Source organism: Oryctolagus cuniculus, chromosome 13 (genome assembly GCF_051225735.1).
Source record: "Oryctolagus cuniculus isolate XC-2025 breed Fujian yellow rabbit chromosome 13, ASM5122573v1, whole genome shotgun sequence".
In the NCBI taxonomy this organism is placed as follows: domain Eukaryota; kingdom Metazoa; phylum Chordata; class Mammalia; order Lagomorpha; family Leporidae; genus Oryctolagus; species Oryctolagus cuniculus.
In genome coordinates, this window is record NC_142879.1 from 71,937,462 (window position 1) to 71,957,370 (window position 19,909).

The 19,909-nt window shown below is 39.1% G+C and overlaps 1 protein-coding gene and 1 pseudogene across 8 annotated transcripts in view; one reads left to right on the plus strand and one right to left on the minus strand.

Moving 5' to 3' along the window:
• Positions 1-19,909, plus strand: part of USP6NL (USP6 N-terminal like) — a 256,503-nt gene that overhangs the window by 165,535 nt on the left and 71,059 nt on the right. For 5 of the 8 annotated variants that reach the window (XM_089311764.1, XM_051821561.3, XM_089311767.1 and 2 more), the window contains 2 exons: positions 11,704-11,771; positions 14,154-14,236. In XM_089311764.1, coding sequence (XP_089167890.1) covers positions 11,704-11,771; positions 14,154-14,236 — 151 coding nt within the window. Of the gene's footprint in view, positions 1-4,061; positions 4,225-11,703; positions 11,772-14,153; positions 14,237-19,909 lie in introns of those variants that run through there. The other 3 variants (XM_089311763.1, XM_017347673.4, XM_089311765.1) reach the window with 3 other exon arrangements.
• On the minus strand, positions 7,548-7,864 carry LOC138845005 (cytochrome c pseudogene; annotated as a pseudogene).

The following is a 19,909-nucleotide window of genomic DNA, read 5'->3' on the forward strand; positions in this document are numbered from 1 at the left end:
CCTCCTGATGCTTCATTTTTTAACTTCCATTGCAAATTGATTGATTCTCTGTTTCTCAGGAGAGGATTGGTTGAATAAATTAGGTTAGTACTTTAGGATACTTCACAGTTGTGAAAGAGCTTGAGGTGGAACCCTTGGTGTACTGGAGCCAGTCCCATTGTAAGCTTGGGAGTATTTGCAACATGGAAATTAGCAGGTGCCAAAAACCAGAGCTCATCACCTCTGCTGGCACTGTGGCACAGTAGGCTAAAGCATCCGCCTGCAGTGCTGGCATCCCATATAGGTGCTGGCTGTGTCCCAGATGCTCCACTTCTTCTTCTTCTTCTTCTTCTTTTTGTTTTTTTTTTTTTTTTTTTTTTTTTACAGGCAGAGCTGCGGCTGGTGCGCTGCGGCCGTTGTACCGCGCTGATCCGATGGCAGGAGCCAGGTACTTCTCCTGGTCTCCCATGGGGTGCAGGGCCCAAGCACTTGGGCCATCCTCCACTGCACTCCCTGGCCACAGCAGAGAGCTGGCCTGGACGAGGGACAACTGGGACAGAATCCGGCACCCTGACCGGGACTAGAACCCGGTGTGCCAGTGCCGCAAGGCGGAGGATTAGCCTAGTGAGCCACAGCGCCAGCACGATGCTCCACTTCTGATCCAGCTGTCTGCTAATGGCCTGGGAAAGCAGCAGAAAATGACCCAAGTGCTTGAGCCTCTGCACTCAAGTGAGAGACCCGGAAGAAGCTCCTGGCTTCTGATCAGCCATTGTTGCCATTTGGGGAGTGAACTAGCGGGTGGAAGAGCCTTCTCTCTGTCTCTTCCTCTTTCTGTCTGTAACTCTTTCTTTCAAGTAAATTAATTTTAAAAATTCTTTAAAAAATGCTGAGGTCAAATAAATGCACTTTTCGTTTGTACCCTCAGATCCCAGCCATACCCCTTTGTACTTTACTTCATGTTTGGGCTATGACTTTCATCACTCTGTTTCTTGTTTGCCCTGAGATTTCTAGTAGTCCCCTCATTCTCTTTTTGGAATATTTATATATGCTTACATTTATATATACTTATATTGCTAATAATATTCATGATCTGTATGTGGCTTGGAATTCTTGAAGACATTTGTAGTGTCTTCTAATGTGGACTGGTTACTTTCTAGGCAGTTACACATTTGGCATCTGGAAATGTGTAAATATAGTCTCCTGTGGTTTCATAGATCCTGTGTTTGCTTCTCTTTTTGACTCAGTTAAATAAAATTATTCTGACAGTTAAAAAATTAAGGCAGACTTTATTCAGGACTATTGTGATAGGTGTCAAGACTGTCAAAATATAGAGGAGAGATAGATTTCAACTCTCAATGCAGTAAGGACAAGTGGGAATTCATAAGCAGTGAGCAGTCAGGCAGGTGTGAGGTCAGTGGATGAAAAATTACTAAGAGGAGACATCAAGGGTAGGAGGATTGTTGCTTAAGGCTGGCAGGTGATCAGGTATCAAGGGTGGGGAATGAGGAATCTGACCAGATGTCGAGGATGATCAAGTATCAAGGGTTGGGGGATTCTTGCCAAACTGAACAGAATTTGTACTATAACTGGCCAGGGTAGAATGATGATTGGACAAGGCCAAGGCGGAGAATTGTCAAGAAGAGGGCTCAAAAGAACCTCACTGAAGTTTGGTCAAAGAGGGAGTCTTCCCCAGTTCCTTTTGTTATTGGTTTGTTTTCTATAATAGGTATTCTCAAGTTCTTTTTTCAAAGAAACATTGCATAGACTGTAAACTTTGAATCATGCATTCATGTTATTGTAACAAAGTACCGCAAATGTGGTGGCTTAAAGAGCACAAATTTATTTTCTTCAAGATCTGGAGGTCCAGAGTCTTTTTGTTTTTTAAGATTTTATTTATTTATTTGAGAGGTAAAGTTACAGACAGTGAGAGGGAGAGATAGAAAGGTCTTCCTTCTGTTGGTTCACTCCCCAGATGGCCGCACTGCCAGAGCTGCGCCGATCTGAAGCCAGGAGCCAGGAGCGTCTTCCCAGTCTCCCATGTAGGTGCAGGGGCCCAATCACTGGGGCCATCTTCTGCTTTCCCAGGCCATAGCAGGGAGCTGAATTGGAAGAGGGTCAGCCAGGACTAGAACCAGCACCCGTATGGGATCCTGGCACCACAGGCAGAGGATTAACCTGCTCACCATGGCGCCAGGCCCAAGGTCCAGAGTCTTAACTCAGTGTAATTAAGTTTAAGATGTCAGCATGTCTAGTTCCTTCTGGAGCCTCCAGGGAAGAATGCGTTTCCTTGACTTTTCTAGATTTGAGAAGCTGCCTCCTTTCCTTGCCTGGTGACCGACCTTCCTGGAATCACTGCAACTTCTTGCTTTCAGTTTCACTCATCCTACTTCCTTCTTGACCTTCTCATCTCCCGTTCATGGATTCTGTGATCACATTGAGTCCAGCCACGCAATCCAGAACAGTCTAGATCAAGATTCTTAATTAATTACATCTGCAAATCCTTTTGCCGTATGGACTAACATTTAACAGTGCCAAAGGATCAGGCTGTGGCTACTATATATATACTATATATATGTGTGTGTGTGTGTATATATATATATATATAGGTGTGTGTGTATATATATGTATATGAGGCGGGGAAGTGTCTTTTTTTCAACTTACTGCACTTTATACTATCTAAAATGTTTTTATTTTCCTCATATTTGATACAGAATGTCCTGTTCGTAATAGTTTTTTTCCCCAGAACTTCAAAAATAGTGCTTCAGTATCTTCCTAGCTAGTAAGTGCGATGCCAGTCTGGCTCTTGTTTCTCAGAAGATGACTTGAAATTTTACTCTCCTCTAAACTTCAAAGATTTGTTTGCCCTGGGTAACTTTTAGAACTGGCATAAGCTGAGCACAATCTTAAATTTGTTACTGTCCAGTTATGTAATTAATGTTTATAGGCATGCCTTTAGCAGGGCTGTTGGTTCTGTAGAGGTTTCCAAATTGTAGGCCCGTGACCATTTAACAGAAAGAAACAATGAAGGAAAGAGAGAACGGCAGATTTCACAGTAACAGCCTGTAGTATTCACACATGTTGTCTCATGTTATATGTGGTGTTAGCTTTAAATGCTCAAAAGTGGGGCTGGCACTGTGGCGCAAATACTGGCAACACATATTCAAGTCGTGACTGCTCTGCTTCCAGCTACCTGTTAATGTGCCTGGGGAAGCAGCAGAAGATGGATGGTTCAAGTCTTGGGCCCTTGCACCCATGTGGGAGAACCTGATGGAATTCCAGGTCCAAAACTTGCCTTTGCTGCCATTTGGGAAGTGAACCAGTGGATGGAAGATCTCTCCTCCCCATCCTCGTCTCCTTCCCCTTCCATCCCCTTTTCTCCTTCCTCTCTTTCTCCCTGTCACTGCGCCTTTCAAACGAAATAAATCTTTTTTTAAAAAAGTTCAAAACCACTTCTTTAGCATATATTTGCTTACTCTCTGAAACAGCAACTTTCTGATACCCCAGGAGGTAGCAGTTGATGGCTCAAATCCTTGAGTCCCTGTCACCCTTGTGAGAGACACAGATGGAGTTCCTGGCTGCTGCCTTTGGCCTTGCCCATCTATCCACCCTTCCCCTTTGCTTTGTCCCTCTTCCTTTCAAATAAATAAAAAAAATTAATGAATAAATATTTAAGAAATTTAAGAATTACAGATTACATTGTTATAAATATATTTGAGGAAACAGCATTTTTATGTGGCTTTAGTTTAATGTTTAACAATTTAATTTTCCTTTGTTGCTCCATGACAGCTTTAGTAAAAGGACTGAGAATGCAGCTAATTTTGAAGCAGAAGGGAAGACTGCTTGTTTAAAACCCCTGATTGTTAATTGATGGAATGTGGGGTGTAGGCTGTTGTGGTTCATAGCTGGGATCTAGCCTGAAAGACATGTTTCACTCTCAATAAATATCTTCTTTGTTTGAATATCTGTAGTCTGTGGAACTACAGTGAAATCTTTCTTCCCCCTTTGAAAAAGATAGAATGTATCTCAAACTTATTCTTTCCTGTGCTTGTTTCACAAAAGTTTCAAGTAGAACTGCTTTCCACTTTTCCTTGTTTCCTTATTAGTTGCAGAATGTGTAAGGTAGCACCTGATGCTCTTGGTATGCTCCAGAACTGTAAAGTACTAATGAAGTCTCGGAATAGTTAAATTATTCTATGAGGACTGAAGCTGTTCATTCCCGAGGCCAGAGTGATTATCTCACAAAGGGTAAAGTACTTTTCCAATCTTTAATTGTTGATACATTTTACACTTACCTGCCAAAATGCAAACTAGGAAAAATGGTATGCTGTTAATTTTGTTTTACTGGATTAAATTTGAAATTTGGTAACTTTATCTGAATTGTTAGTGACACTCAGATACAATGCTTGATTTTAAAGAATTCTAATTCAGTAAGATATTTGATTCTTAAAGGTTCTTGGGTTTTAGATGGAATTTTGAGCACTTCAAATCTTTTTAAAAAGCTTGTTAAAATCTGAGTTGTCACTTTCCATGAATTTGTGCCCGTTTCCCCGTGTGGTTGAGTGTTTCGTGTGTACTTGAGGATTCCCATCTGCCTTGCAGCTTACCTCTCACACTTGGAAACTGTGTTCTAGCAGAGCTAAAGTCAGTAAACATAATTCATTAAATTTGATTTGGATGATTTTGTTTTTTTAAACTAAAAGCCTGGTGAAGTAAACGGGCTGATATTTAAAGTAAGTTGATACATATATTTTTCCACATTTTTATTTTTAATGATGGGAGCTTTTCCTTCAGCTACCTTTATTATGACAACCATATTGAGTTATACTTTACTTACCATGGTATTTTGGCAACAAATGGCACTGTATTTCAAACCAAGTTTTCCCAAATAAACTTATTAATCGTAGATTTATCATGTAAGGAGGGCATGCATTTATCATATGAATTGATGGGATTAAGCTCTGATTAAATGTTTATTTGATAATGACTTGTGAAGTACCAGTGAACATAGCTGTCAGTGTTTAATAGGTGCCTGGAACTTGGTGCACACTTGCACACAGATACAAGACAGCTGTTTATGTCGCTTGTGTTCAGTGTTTTGGGGTAAACTCTGTTCTTTTGGTGGAATTTCTAAATAAACAATCATGTCAGAACCAAAGGAAGCATTTTAGTATAATTCTTAATAATCTTGTCAACTACAAGCCATGTAATACGAAACATGATTTAAATATAGCAAACCTTGCATAACAATAACTACTTACTCTATGGAGATGATTGCCTTTCAGTGTGGCTTATTAAATAATGTCTTTAAACTCAGGATTGGGAAAGATTAGCATTTTCGTTTAGTCTCCTCAAGGTTTTAAAAAAAATTTTTTTTAAAGATATTTACGTGAAAGAGTTAGAGAAAGAGGGGGAGAGACAGAGACAGAAAATCTTCCATCTACTAGGTCACTCCCCAGATGGCCGCAATGACCAGAGCTGGGCCAATCTGAAGCTGGGAGCCAGGAGTTTGGTCTTCCAGGTCTCCCATGTGGGTGCAGGGGCCAAGCACTTGGGCCATCCTTCCGCTTCTGCTTTTCCCAGACCATTAACAGGGATCTGGATTGGAAGTGGAGCATCTGGGACACAAACCGGCGCCTGTGTGGAATGCCGCTGTCCTAGGCGGCAGCTTTACTGACTATGCCACAATGCCGGCCCCTATTCAAGGATATTTGGCTACATGTTTTTAAGTTTTTAAAAATTACTTTTTGAGAGGCAGAAAGAGAAGTGAGGGGGGCGAGCACACTTGCTCTCCTATTTGTTGATTTGTGTTGCCAGGAATCAAACCCAGGCAGAGTGGGATGTGGGCATCTTAACTGCAGAGTTAAATTCCTGTCCCAGATTTAGCTGTATTTTATGAAATTAGTTGGACTTAAATTCCACTTTATTTTTAGAATGCATTCATTAATATTATAGAAATTTCTCCCCATGTAGAAATACAAGGATAAGAAATTTTTAAGGAAATTTAGAGATCTAGAATTTTGTTTGGTTTTGTTTTTTTCATGATCTGTAATTTTATTTTTAATTCCAAGTCTTGTGATCACATAATTAGAAATTTTGTACTGATGGTGTATCTCATCTACCTTGGTCCTTCTAATGAGTTGGCAAAAGCGCCATTACTAAACACAAATACACAGTAGTTCCTCAGTTTTATGTGTTTTCAAACAGCTGCTTATAGACAATCCTGAATTTTAATTTAGTCTAAGGTAGTAAGGAATTCAAAAGTGGAGTTTAACTTGTTACTTCACCTGGTCGTGCTGACTTTCAAAGCACCTGACCTTAAAGATCATCTACAGGGGCTGGCGCTGTGGCACAGTAGGTTAATCCTCTATCTGCAGTGTTGGCATCCTATATGGGTGCCAGTTCTAGTCCTGGTTGCTCCTCTTCTGGTTCAGCTCTCTGCTGTGGCCTGGGAAAGCAGTACAAAATGGCCCACATTTTTGGGCCCCTGCACCCACGTGGGAGACCCAGAAGAAGCTCCTGGCTCCTGCCTTCAGATTGGTGCAGCTCCAGCTGTTGTGGACATTTGGTGAGTGAACCAGTGGAAGGAAGACCTTTCTCTCTGTCTCTCCCTCTCACTGTCTGTAACTATACCTCTCAAATAAATAAGTAAAATCTTTTTTAAAAAAAAAAAACCTTTATTTGATATATGTAAGCCATACTAAAATGCCTTTCAGTAAGTAAAAGGCAGCAGTTTAGATACAGGAAATTCTAATTAGATTGACATAGTTAAGACCAGAAATACAAATTAGACATTTCTATCTTCAGCTCTTGCCTTTAGTGGGTAGAGAACACAAGTGAGTCTTCCTTGGTCCTGGGGCAGTGAAGTAATTTCCCCAGCTTTTTTTTTTTTTAAAGATCTATTTATTTATTTGAGAGTCAGAGTTACACAGAGAGAGGAGAGGCCGAGAGAGAGAGAGAGAGAGAGAGAGAGAGAGAGAGGTCTTCCATCCGATGGTTCACTCCTCAGATGGCTGCAACTGCCGGAGCTGTGCTGATCTGAAGCCAGGAGCCAGGAGCTTCTTCCGGGTCTCCCTTGCGGGTGCAGGGGCCCAAGCACTTGGGCCATCCTCCACTGCCTTCCCAGACCACAGCAGAGAGCTGGACTGGAAGAGGAGCAACTGGGACTAGAACCAGCACCTATATGGGATGCCGGTGCTTCAGGCCAGGGCGTTAACCCACTGCACCACAGCACCAGCCCCTCCCCAGCATTTAAATATAAATCCAGTCTCCCAAAAGGTTTTGGGATGGCATTCACAATTTTTGTGAAAAGTTGAACATTATTAAGTCCAATCATATCCTTAGAAGGGGAAAACAGTAGGGGCATTTACTGAACTGGAATTATACCAGAATTTCAGTAAACGCAATCCTATTTATTTAACCACACAAGGCAATCTTAGACTGATGAACAAAAATATTCTGTCAGCCATTCATGGTCTGAATTCTGGTGTATGAGAATTAAATTATGTTGTAGATATAAAAAAAGTCATGGGACATTCCTGTTTTGTAATAAATAAGGCAGTGGCCAACTATTACTCATTAGTAGCTTTTTTGAGATAAGCTGTCAAGTCTGCCCTTTCATTCAGTCTTAATGCTAGCAAAGATCATTTTGGTTCCAGGGATGTATTTCTTGGGCTTTTCCAAAGACTCCATCAGAGTGCCCCCCCCCCCCCAGGGTGTTGCCTTTGTTCTTGTTGGCGTCTCTGTTGGAGAATCCAACAGCCTGACCTGTCTTCTGTGCAGACAGACCGTGGAGATTTGGTCCAGTCTTGTGCTTGCCTCCCTTTTCCGAGATGTGGCACTGGGCACATTTCTGAACAAAAATCTTGCCTTTCTCAGCATCACCCATTTTTAACTCGCTCATTTGTTGCTCGTGCTTCACGGCCCCAACAGGGAAGCTGGATGTCCCGCTCTCTCTAGAATCTTTTGTTTTGACTTAGAACAACTGTTCTGATTACGTTAAAGTACATCATCTTTCTCCTGGAAAGTCAGTATGTAATTTTACCTGCTTCCAGTTAAGACCTCTGGTAAATGGTTAAGTTCATTTCTGGAAGTCTCTAGACTGAAAATGTGTAAAGGTCTGCTTCTTGAACTTTGTCACAATGAAGTTTTTTGGAGGATACTTTGCAATTTCATTACTAACTCCATCCTGTTTATTAATTGTTCTGTTAGAAATATAGTTGAGACCCCTATAACTGGTATGAAAAATAAAGGACTGTTGTAGAATACATTCCAAGAAAGCCTTCAGCTGACCCATTTGTCCTCATCACTAAAGAATTCACGTTGAGTCTCTCTGATAATAGAAACGTAGTTTAATAAGTAGTCACACTCCCTTGTTTGAGTTAAATGTCTAATAATATATTTTCCCTATCCTTTGGTAGGAGTATGAGTTTAATGTTTTAGAGCTGAGAACCAGAAGAGGGGAAAAAGGAATTGACAGGCTTGTAAGTCTAAAGTAGGATAATGAATATGTATATAATTGTGTTGATAATCTCAGACTTCTGTTTGCATTATTATGAACCTCTAAGCAATCAGTCTGTATTTTTATTGTACTGAACTATTTTTTAAAGGGTTTATTTTTTATTTATTCAAAAGAGTTAGAGAGAGGTAAAGCAACAGACAGAATCTTCGGCCTGCTAATTCACTCCCCAAATAGCTGTAATGGCCTGGGCTGGGCCAGGCCAAAGCCAGGAGCATGGAGCTTCTTCTGAGTTTCCCACATGGTTGCAGGGGCCCAAACACACGGGCCATCCTCTCCTGCACTGCTTTCTCAGGCACATTAGCAGGGAGCTGGATTGGAAGAGGAACAGCTGGATCTCCAACCAGTGCCAATGTGGGATGCCAACGTTGCAGGCTTAACAATGCTGGCCCCTCTTTTCTATTAGTTATTCACACTTTCCCTAAAGAGTTACAAATTGACTTTTTGTAGTCAAGATGAGAAAAGCAGTAATATAAACATTTCCCTAGGTAAATTTTTAAAAATTTACCAATTCTTGTATTGCTATTTTTACTATTACATACAACTTTGTGCTTGTTTGATTATCTCATTGACATAAATCCCTAGAAGTGGAATTGATGGATAAGTGATATGCCCATTTTTAAGATTTCTGTTACATGTTACCCCGTTACTTTCTAGAAAGATTGTATACATTTATATGTTTTCCTGAGAGTAAGCAGCTGCAGACTTCCCCACACTGTTGTCAACATTGAGTAAGTTCAGTGCATTTTTTGGTTGGTTTGGAATATGTTCAAACTGATATTTTAAAGCTTGTTATTTCTTTCGTTGCTAATGAAGTTGAGTTTTTCCATGTTTTGGCTTTTAAATTTAGATTTTCTTTTTATCAGAGCTGTACTTGACTTAAGAGATTCAGTAGTATATAAGACTTGTTTTGCAAATAGCTGACTTCCGTACTCTTCCATCTTTACTTGTGGCTCCATCCGGGTAACCCTAGCCACAACCCTGGCTGACTCCTTTTGTGTTTCCTCTCATAGTGCTGGGTAACATGCCTGTGTTGCCACTTCCTGCCTCCTCAGTGTTGGTCTTGTCGGTTGATCTCTGTCTTTGGAGAATGAAGATTTGATTGTGTGCTCTGTACCCACTTTCATGCACATCCCTTCAGCTCTCAGGGAATTGACTCTCTTTAATCAACTGTCTTCCTTTCAACCACCCATACCTCTCCTCAAGAATCCTTTGCTGGACCTTTTGGGGAAGGAGTTTCTAGAATCCCAATGTTGTCAGTTTAGTGGGGTTTTAGTGGAAATGGATGTAAAAGTATGTGTTCCATTTGCCATTTCTAACTGCAAATTTTTCTGTGTTTGTACTAATCATTTTTATAGAGTAATAGTTAAAATTGGAGGCCTTGGGATCAAGACTGTCTGAATTTGAATACTGGCTTAGCCTTTGTTAGATTTGTGACATTGGACAAGTTGCCTAAAATCTCTAAATGTCAATATTGTTAGTGTAGGATTTATAATGATAGCCACCATAGAATGTTGTAAGGATGAGGTATGATAAGGCATGGTAAAGTGCTGAGCACAATTTCTGCTGCCTGACAGTATCTTTGTATGTGCAAGTACTTAGTAAGAATACAAACTATACCTGTAGTTGTTGGTACTGTTGTTAACTTTTGTGAATTTCTTGCTTAGGGCCTTTGTCTAGTTTTCTGCTGGAATACCATCTTTTTCTTCTTGATCAAAGATGTCTTTTGTATGATCTGTCTTTGGTTTTTTTAAAAACAATTTTATTTATGATACTTGGGATATGTAATCATAACCATTTTATTTCATGTTGTGATCTCAGCTTTTGTTGTCAGATTTGTGTGTGTGTGTGTGTTTAAAATTTATTTATTTGAATGACAGAGTGAGACACAAACAGGGAAGGAGAGACAGAGACAAATCCTCCATTCAGTGGTTCACACCCCAATTGGCCACAATGGTTAGGGGCTGGGGCTGGGCCTGGCTGAAGCCAGGGACCTGAAACTCCATCCGGGTTTCCCACCTGGGTGGCAGGAGCCCAAGGCCATTAGCAGGGAATTGGATTGGAAGTAGAATAGCCAGGACTATTTGAAACTGGGCTCGCGTGGGATGCTGGCATCTCTGGTATCGGCTTAACCTCCTGCACCACAATGCCAGCTCCAAGAAACTAGGTATTGATAAGTAAGAAGTATATGTATACATGTATATGCTGTAAAGCTGGAGGCACATAGATCAGTGAGGAGATTCTTACAATATTTGAGGCATTTGATAAAGAGAAGTGAAAGCTAAAGGAAGACATGAATTTTTTTTTTTATTATTTGAGACATATATTTTGTAACTCCTTCAGTTGTGTCTGTGGTAGTTCATTTCATTGAGAAATTAATTTTTTTAAATGAAGTGGCAACACACTTTTTTTTTTCTTTGAGATTTATTTTATTTATTTGAGAGGTAGAATTACAGACACAGAAAGGGAGAGACAGAGAGAGGTCTTCCATCCACTGGTTCACTCAACAAATGGCCGCAACCGCTGGAGCTGGACCAGTCTGCAGCCAGGAGCCAGTAGCTTGTTCTGGGTCTCCCATGTGGGTGCAGGGGCCCAAGCACTTGGACCATCTTCTGCTGCTTTCCCAAGTGCATTAGCAGGGAGCTGGATCAGAAGAGGAGCAGCCAAGGCATGATCCGGCATCCATATGGGATACCTGCACCGCAAGAGGAGGCTTAGCCTACCACACCACAGCCCTGGACCCTTAAATTAATTTTTAAAAGCCTGTTTGAATTGTCATTGCCTTTCTAAGTAGGTTTCATTTGAACACTTAGAGCTTTCAGTTTCTACCTTAGTCCCCCTTTCTGTGAAGTTTTAGATCCAAATTTGACTCTTGAGTTATCAGATTTATCATGTCCCTAAGTTTATGCTGCATTAATGAATTTGCTTTCTTTTGAATATCTTAGATGATGTTGATATGTTGATATTCCCAAGTTGGATATCAATATGTCAATTTATATTCCAGAGTTGAATATCTAATACATTCTTGATATGTTGATATTCCAAAGTTCTAGTTATAGACACTCCATTCATTCACTAGTTGATTTTGCTGACTTGTCATTTTAGGTAGTATTGATTTTCTGTTTCCTTTTTATACATTTTGTCTTAGTTCCATAATTAACTTTATGATTCTTCAAATAACAGTTCCTCTAAATTTGATGTCTCTACAGATTCAGACCAGGATGTAGCACTCAAACTTGCCCAGGAGCGAGCTGAAATAGTTGCTAAATACGACAGAGTAAGTATCCATATTTACTCTTTGAGCGAGTTTTATTAGAAATATCGTATAAATAGAAATAGATTTGCTTTTTGGAGAACTTAAATTACAGAAACAATTTGTTTACTTCATAGAAACATTTAGCTTCATTTTCATATTCCCTTCACTCTGTTCCTCCAATTCATCCAGTCTAGTCTCTTAACTGTTCCTCCAGTACACCAGGCTTGCACTGCCTAGAACACTTGTAAGCTGGCTGTCCTCATGCCTCATCGCCTCACATTTTTCACATCTTTATCTGAGGACTACCTTCCTGTAAAATCTTCTCTGACTTTCCTCTGTGTTCAGTACCCCCAGTATACACCCTGGCACTCTGCAAGCCTTCATTTTTCACCATAACATTTATGTACATTCTATATGTTTTTCTTTATTTATTGTCTGCTCTCTCTCATAGAATGTAAACTCTCTGAGGGCAGGAATTTCTTTCTTTAATATACTCTCACGTCCTAAATAATTAGAACTGTTCTTAATTCATACTAGATACTGAATAAACACTTCAGTAAGTGAATCTGTAGAATTAAATACCCATTGTATTCATAATTTATGTGTACTATTCTAAAATTATCATAAATCTTAGATTTTGTCTTCATATATTTATAAATGATTTTCATTAGCACTTTACCCTTACATTAATATGGAATTTGGCTTTTGATGTCCTGAAAAGTCACAATTGTTTATGATTTACATGTCTTTATTTTTCTACCTCCTGAGTTCTATAATGAGTTGTAGCAGTGATTTATAAATGTCACTAGCATGTAATTATATTATCTGTTAATGTTTATTATTTGTGAGAATAAAGGGGCATGAAATTGTAGGAAGCCATCTGGACCATGCCCTGATTCCAGGGAGACATACAGACGGCACTCAGCTTAGCTGTTGTGATCGCAGGGTTCGTTTTTCAGTTGGTTGTTTAGAACATCAGCCAGAGTTTCCTATTATTCTAATTAGCTTTTAATGTGGTCTGTGAAAAACCTAATTAATTTCTTTCAACTGCTTAACTAATATAAAAACCAAAGTACCATCATTCATTGATGCTTCTGTGCCTCCCCCCGCCCCCGCCCCAGTTAACCAAGATGACCATTGTGTTAAGATTTGGGGATTTGTAACAGAAATGATATCCAGCAGTCTTTGACCACAAAATGCTGAAAATTTACTCAGAGGCAAAAATAAACAGACAGTTACAAAATATATTCACTTATTTGAAAGTATTCATAAGACGTTTGGATGTTTGAGTCTAAAATTTGAGAGAGTTACATTTGAGATTCCTACAATGATCAGTGTTAGTCAGCAACCTAAGAGTAAGTGATATCTGGGTGAGAATAGTGGGCTCAGAACAGAATTCTGGGTAGACAAGCAATTAATTACTCATGAAGGGCATGTGTTTGGTCTAGCAGTTAAGATGCCATTTGGATACACACACACACCATATCAGAGTGCCTGGATTTGAGTTCCGGCTGCACTTCTGATCCCAGCTTCCTACTAATGTGCACCCTGGGAGGCAGTGGCTGATAACTCAAGTACTTGAGTCCCTGCCACTCACGTGGGAGACCTGGATTGAGTTTCAGGCTGTGGTTTTGTCTTGACCTCGCCCCGGCTGTTGGAGACATTTAGGGAGTGAAGCAGTGAATGGAAGTGTGTGTTCATTCTCTCTTGAATAATTAAATAAATAAATAAATAAATAAATAAATAACAAAATCAATTAGTTGAATAATTTTTAAAAGTTATCCTTGGGAAAAAACCATCAAAAGATGAGTTTTAGAGGCATAAGAGGAACCAGTAGAGGACGGTATTGGAGAAGAGAGTGAGCAACCTTTAATACACTTCAGAGATTGATTAGATAAGGGCTGGGGAGTTCCACTGGGTCTGATAACTAGAGGGTCAGCTTGGGCCCTGGCAAGAGTAGTTTCAGGGCCAGTGTAGCCGTGAAGTAAACGTGAGAGGAGACAATGTGAAAGGCCTACTTGCAGGAGAAGTTTGGATGCCAAGGCAAAAAATGCTTTTTCCCAAGACATATTCACTGTAAAATGTTTAAGTTTGGTTGTTCATCCTTGAGTGGCATTCTCAGCCTCTATGGCTCCTCTTTCTTTGCCAGCTTCCCCCAGGAACCCTAGACTGATGCAGCCTCAGCTACCTGTGAACCTAACTTACATTGTTTGTAAATAGGAAAATAGTGATTACGTTGCCAGAAACTTAAGTTTAGAGAAAAAATGGTAAGGCTGATAATGTCTCATTTCTAACTCTTATTATAATATGTAAAAATAGCCCTTGTGTTTTGGTCTTTTATCTTCAAGAAAATATTCAATTTTATAAACTTGCAGCAGCACCCATTTTTGTCCTTTATTTCAGGGACGAGAAGGTGCAGAGATTGAACCTTGGGAAGATGCTGATTACCTTGTTTACAAAGTTACGGATAGATTTGGCTTTTTACAGTAAGTCCCAGAGATTGAAAGCTGGCTGTTTTTTTTTCATAGTTTCTATAATCACTTATTATATTGATTTTCTATAATTTTAATAGAATTGGTGTGACTAAGATTCCAGGATTGGTCCTGCAGTTTGATTTTTGGTACTAAATTCCTGGCATTTTCAACTTCTATGATTAAAATTGAAATACAGTTAAGAATATAATCTACTATTCTTTGTATTTTAGTAAGAATTTTAATTGCAGTAAATGAGTTATATTAATAATTTAGCAGAATTGAATACAAATGGGAAATAATTGGCATTTTTAAGAGTAATTATAAAACATTTCATTTTATATAAATGCATTTTAAAAATAATTAGCAATTAGAACTTCAGTGTTAGGCAGCCTAAACATGAGAAATGAAGGGAAATGCCGTGATCTTCCTTATAGTTGTTAATGTATTCATGATATTGCATCCTAAAATTGATTCCATTTATCCTGAGGAAGCTGCATAAACAGATGGGAGAGGTCTAGTTACAGTTATTAGTTATTTGGTTATTAGTTACCTGGTAATTAGTTATTAGTTATCTGGTTAAAGTGATTTTTGACTCTAAGAAACATCCTGCAAATGGGGGCAGCCATTTTGTGCAGCACTTATGATACTTCTCTGGATGCCTCTGTCACGTATCAGAGTGCCTTGGCTCTGCTTCGTTTCCAGCTTCCTGCTAATGCACACACTGAGAGACAGCAGTGATGGCTCAGGTACTTGAGTCCCTGCCACCCACGTGGGAGACCTGGATGGAGTTCACAACTCCTGGCTTCAGCCTGGCCCAGTCCTGGCTTTTGGGGGGAGTTGGGGGAGTAAACTAATGGGTCAGTATCTCTCCCCTTGCCTTGGTCTTCCAAATAAAAATTAAAGGAAAAAAGCACGCTGCAAATGATGTGAATCTGGCATTGTTTCATGGCGTTCTCACAGGCTGGGGACATCTATTCATCTGCATATTTTGGTTGTGTACAATTTAAGAATTAATTTTCACTCATATATACTCTTGTAGTTGCATTTCTTGTAAACGAGAAAAAACCAATAATTTTATTTTATAATATCACTGAATTTTAAAGGAAAAGCACAATTTCTTGTGTGGTTCATAGCAATAACTTATAATGTTCAGGCTTTGTTTTTCTCCTGTTTCATTTTTTATTGTGATTATTTCATTTTGAAATATTTTGTTTCATACTTTTCTCAAATTAAAACAATCCAGACAAGCAAACAAACAGAAACCATTCTAGGAGTTAGAGAATGTCTGTTCTGGAGTCTGCTGTTATCTGGTCAGTTAACCTTTTCATGCTTCAGCTGTAAGACAGGAAACAGTAGCTGCTTTACACATGAGAGGATGTCAGAAAGTTTGTGGAAAGCTGGAAATAAAAAATAAGTTTATTTTGGTGTAAAAATTTGGAAATTTATTGTACATTTTTAGAATATGCATTTTTAATGAACTTTTTGAATATCCTAAAACTTAAGAGTATTGAGGCCTTGAAGAAATGAAATGTAAGAATATTTTATAAATTTCTAAACAAATATAAGATGTTATTACTGTATCATGACATTAGAGTATCTGAAACATTCTCCAGAGGAATTAGAATTGGAACACTTTGAACTTTTATAGACTGAGAGCAGTATTTAACTGAGATGAAAATACTGTTCTCAAATTAAACCACCACCCCCACTTTATTTTTAAAATCAGACTTAGCCACAAATGTGACAGGAAATGATTGCACAGTTGTTTAGGTTCATCAGCAGATCTAGAGTATGTGAATAACATTTTGAAGGACAATTTGAACATGAAGATTTTTGAAATGTATTGGGTCTCAAACTTGCCTGCATGTTAGGATCAGCTAGGAAATAAAAAAATGTTTTGCTTCTGTTCTGGATTTTGAATCAGAAGGTAGACTCTCTGCTATTTTTATCTTTCCAAAGTATTTCTGATGGGAGTGAACCGTTGTAACAGATAATATTTTTATTGTAAAATGGTCTGATTTAGTATGAAGTATATATGAAAAAGTTGTGCATTTCCAAAAGATCTGCTAATTACCTAAATTTTTTTTCTTGATGCATGAAACATGGGCTGGGCCTTAGAAACAAGTAGTTCTGGCTCAAGAGAAAACTTATATTTGGCAGTCTAAAAATTATAGTTAGTTATTTCATATTTATTTTTTGTTCTTCATGCTGAGTTCCACTTGACTCTAGTGGAAAAATGTTAGTAACTTATCTTAATTATATTAGCTAATGTTTGTGGAGCACTTATTGTGGCAGGTGCTGTTCTAAGCCTTTTACATTGATTAGCTCATTTATCCTTTGGGAAACTCCTTGGGGAAGGTGTACTTTTTAATCTTTTTATTCTTAAAATTTTATTTTTTATTTATTTGGAAGGTAGAGTTACAGAGAGAGGAGGAGAGACAGAAAGAGAGATCTTCCATCTGCTGGCTCACTCCCTAAATGGCTGCAATTGGCTGAGCCTGGGCCAGGCTGAAGCCAGGAGCCCAGAGCTGCTTCTGGGACTTCCACGTGGGTGCTGTCTTTCACTGCTTTCCCAGGCCTTTAGCAGTTAGCTGGATCAGAAGTGGAGCAACCAGGACTTGCACCGTTGCCCTTTTGGGTTGCTGGTGTTGCAGGCGGAGGTTTAACCTGATAGGCCAAGAAGCTGTCCTCTTTTTTGCCTTTTAAATAGACTGAATCACAAAGAGATGAGGTGACTTGCCCAAGCTAAACTGTGGCTAATGTTAGATCTAGGATCTGGCGCCATCTTGGTAGTCTTCCTGCAGAGTCCCTATTTGGGACAACTAGTGCATACTGCCTGTTATTGCTTTCTCGTACTTTGCATAAGAGAAATATGGAATAGGTGCTTTTGTCACCATTGGTCACCATTGGCTGCTGGCTTGCCTGGGTTCCTTTCAGGATAATTACAGTTTGGAGAGATGAAACTAAGCAAAAATTTAATGAAGTGCCTTCCAAGGCAGGACCAGGGCAGTTGTAAGACCATGTGGCAGCCTTTCTTCCTGGTTTGGGGCTTTTATCCCTAAAATATGAGGGGCATTGACTAGTGATGTGGCTGTGATGCTCATGATTGGGATTTGTGATTGACAGCTGGGAGTTGCATACTTTTAGTCTCTCTGCATCTGAGGTTACAAACTAGACTTTTCTAGTTTGTCATTTAAACCTCAGAGTGGATGTTCTTGAGTGGGTTCCAGCAGATAGCAGAGTTCCTGGTCCCCCTCCCCCTAGGATGAGGGTTTTGTGGCCCCTCCCTAGTCAGTCATGTCAAGTTATCTACCAGACACTTAGAAATGCCTAGCAAAAAAATTGAAGGGGAAAATAGAGTACCTTGAGGAAAGATACTGTTTGAAATGATTGAAGCTCACTGCTTTTTTCTGAACATGAATACAGTGCAGTTCTCATACTATTACACTGATTTTTTTAATTTATTCTATAAATAAAATTCTAAAGCAGGCAAAGTGAAATAATAATAAGGCAGAGAATTGGATTTTAGTGTAATGTTAGGTCTTGTTAAATTTCACCTAAGTCATTGAATTTTGTTAGAATGCCTGATATGAGTGAAAACTTCTGCCAGAGGTTGCTTTTGGTGACTTTTATGTCGTTGTAGACTGGATTTTTTTTACATGTACTTGGATATTAAACTTCCTGTGACACCTTGATATAGAGAACATTTCCTTCTGTTTTCATAGTTCTTTGTAATTTTTATTGATTCTGCAATGAAATTGGGGTTTAACTGTCAGTGTCAATACAGTAAAGTGGCCAAAAAAATTACTTAGTAGCCTTTTCTGAAGGTTGCTGAGTTCATATCTGAGTATAGTTTTAGAAACTGTACTTAATTGTTATGATATATGAAGAAGTAAAAATAATTAACAATGATGGTGAAGGACTAACCTGATTTTATAATAGATTTTACAGTGAATCTTAAAACTCCTGCCAAAGCAGCCTGGCTTGGTGGTAGAACAGCACTGTCTTTGCTGTGTATCCAGCAGTGAGTGGGGTGTCATCCCCAGTCTGTGTGGCTGTGATCGAGTTACGGCTGGAGAATGGAGAGACAGAGCCTGTGAAAGAAAGTTGGGGGAACTTTAACATTTTAGTCAAAAATAGTCACTGCTAGTCAGCTTAAGAAAGAATGCTTGGTATTTGGACAGATAATGCTTTTAGTCATAAGTTATTAATAGAAGAAATTAAAGAAACTGTACCAAAAATAGGGGAGATAAAATTAATGTCAAGGATCAGATTTTCAACTCCTTATCAAAATATGTATACTTATAAAATTCAGCAGACTATATGTAGTTTACTGTGACTGTATAACAGGATGAAAACCAGGATATAAGGTATTTTTTAATTATTATTATAAAGAGTATCTGTTTGGTTACGGCATCTGAGAATTGTTTCCGCCAGGCTTATAAATTTTGACTAGAGTGAATCTAACCTTGGATAAAATTTATTTTAAAACTAAAGTGAAATTTAGCCAATATATTCAATACTTATGGATTTTTTTTAAAGATTTATTTTATTTATTTGAAAGAGTTACAGAGAGAGGTAGAAATAGAGAGGTCTTCCATCCACTGTTTCACTCCCCAGATGGCCACAATGGCCAGAGCTGCGCCTATCTGAAGCCAGGAGCCAGGAGCTTCTTCCCTGTCTCCCACAGGGGTGCAGGGGCCCAAGCACTTGGGCCATCTTCTACTGCTTTCCCAGGCTGTAGCAGAGAGCTGGATTGGAAGAGGAGCAGCCATATGGGATGCCGGCTCGGAAGGCGGAGGATTAACCTACTGCGCCGGCCCCTACTTACTGATTTTAACAAGTTAAATTTTAAGTTTCCAAATGAAAGTTGTTCTCATAGTTACAGACTACTCTCTGTGACCTGTTGGAAGTTTATAGACACACACATGCTAATTAGTAAATGTATTTAAAGTTGCATTGTAGATGAAACATGTATCCAGTTAAGGCCCCTCTCCTTCCAGTGATGACTGTGTTGTTGTCTTAATGCATTTTTCTCTGAAGTACAGCTATGTGCTGTCAGCCCAGTGTTTGCTCTAAGTGGCCTTTAGGTGCCCTTAGACCCTTGTTCTCAATAGCAGGAATTGGCAAGCACTTTCTTTAAAGAACCAATATTTTTGGCTTTGTGGTCCCGAGGGTCTTTGACACAACTATGCAACTGTTATGTTTGTACCATGAAATCAACTCTAGGCAATATATAAATGAATGAACATGGCAGTATTCTCTTAGAATTTATTTACAAAGACAAGCAGCGGGCTAGTTTTGACCCATGGACCCTAGTTTGCTGACATAAAGGAGCACTCATTCACCCAGATTGTGGTCCTTCCTGTTTTCTACTTGAAAGATAGGTGACAAGGTAAAAATCTGTCATCCGTGCATGCAGGCCTGTGTTCATCCTTCCATTCATTCATTCATTCAGCAACATCTTTTTTTAAAAAAATGTATTTATTTACTTATTTGAGAGGTAGAGTTACAGACTGATGGAGAGACAGAGAGAAAGGTATTTCATCTGCTGTTTCACTCCTCAAATGGCTACAATGGCCAGAGCTGAGCCAATCCAAAGCCAGGAGCTTCTTCTAGGTCTCTCACACAGGTGCAGAGGCTCAAGGACTTGGGCCATCCTTTTTTTTTTTTTTTTTTAAACAT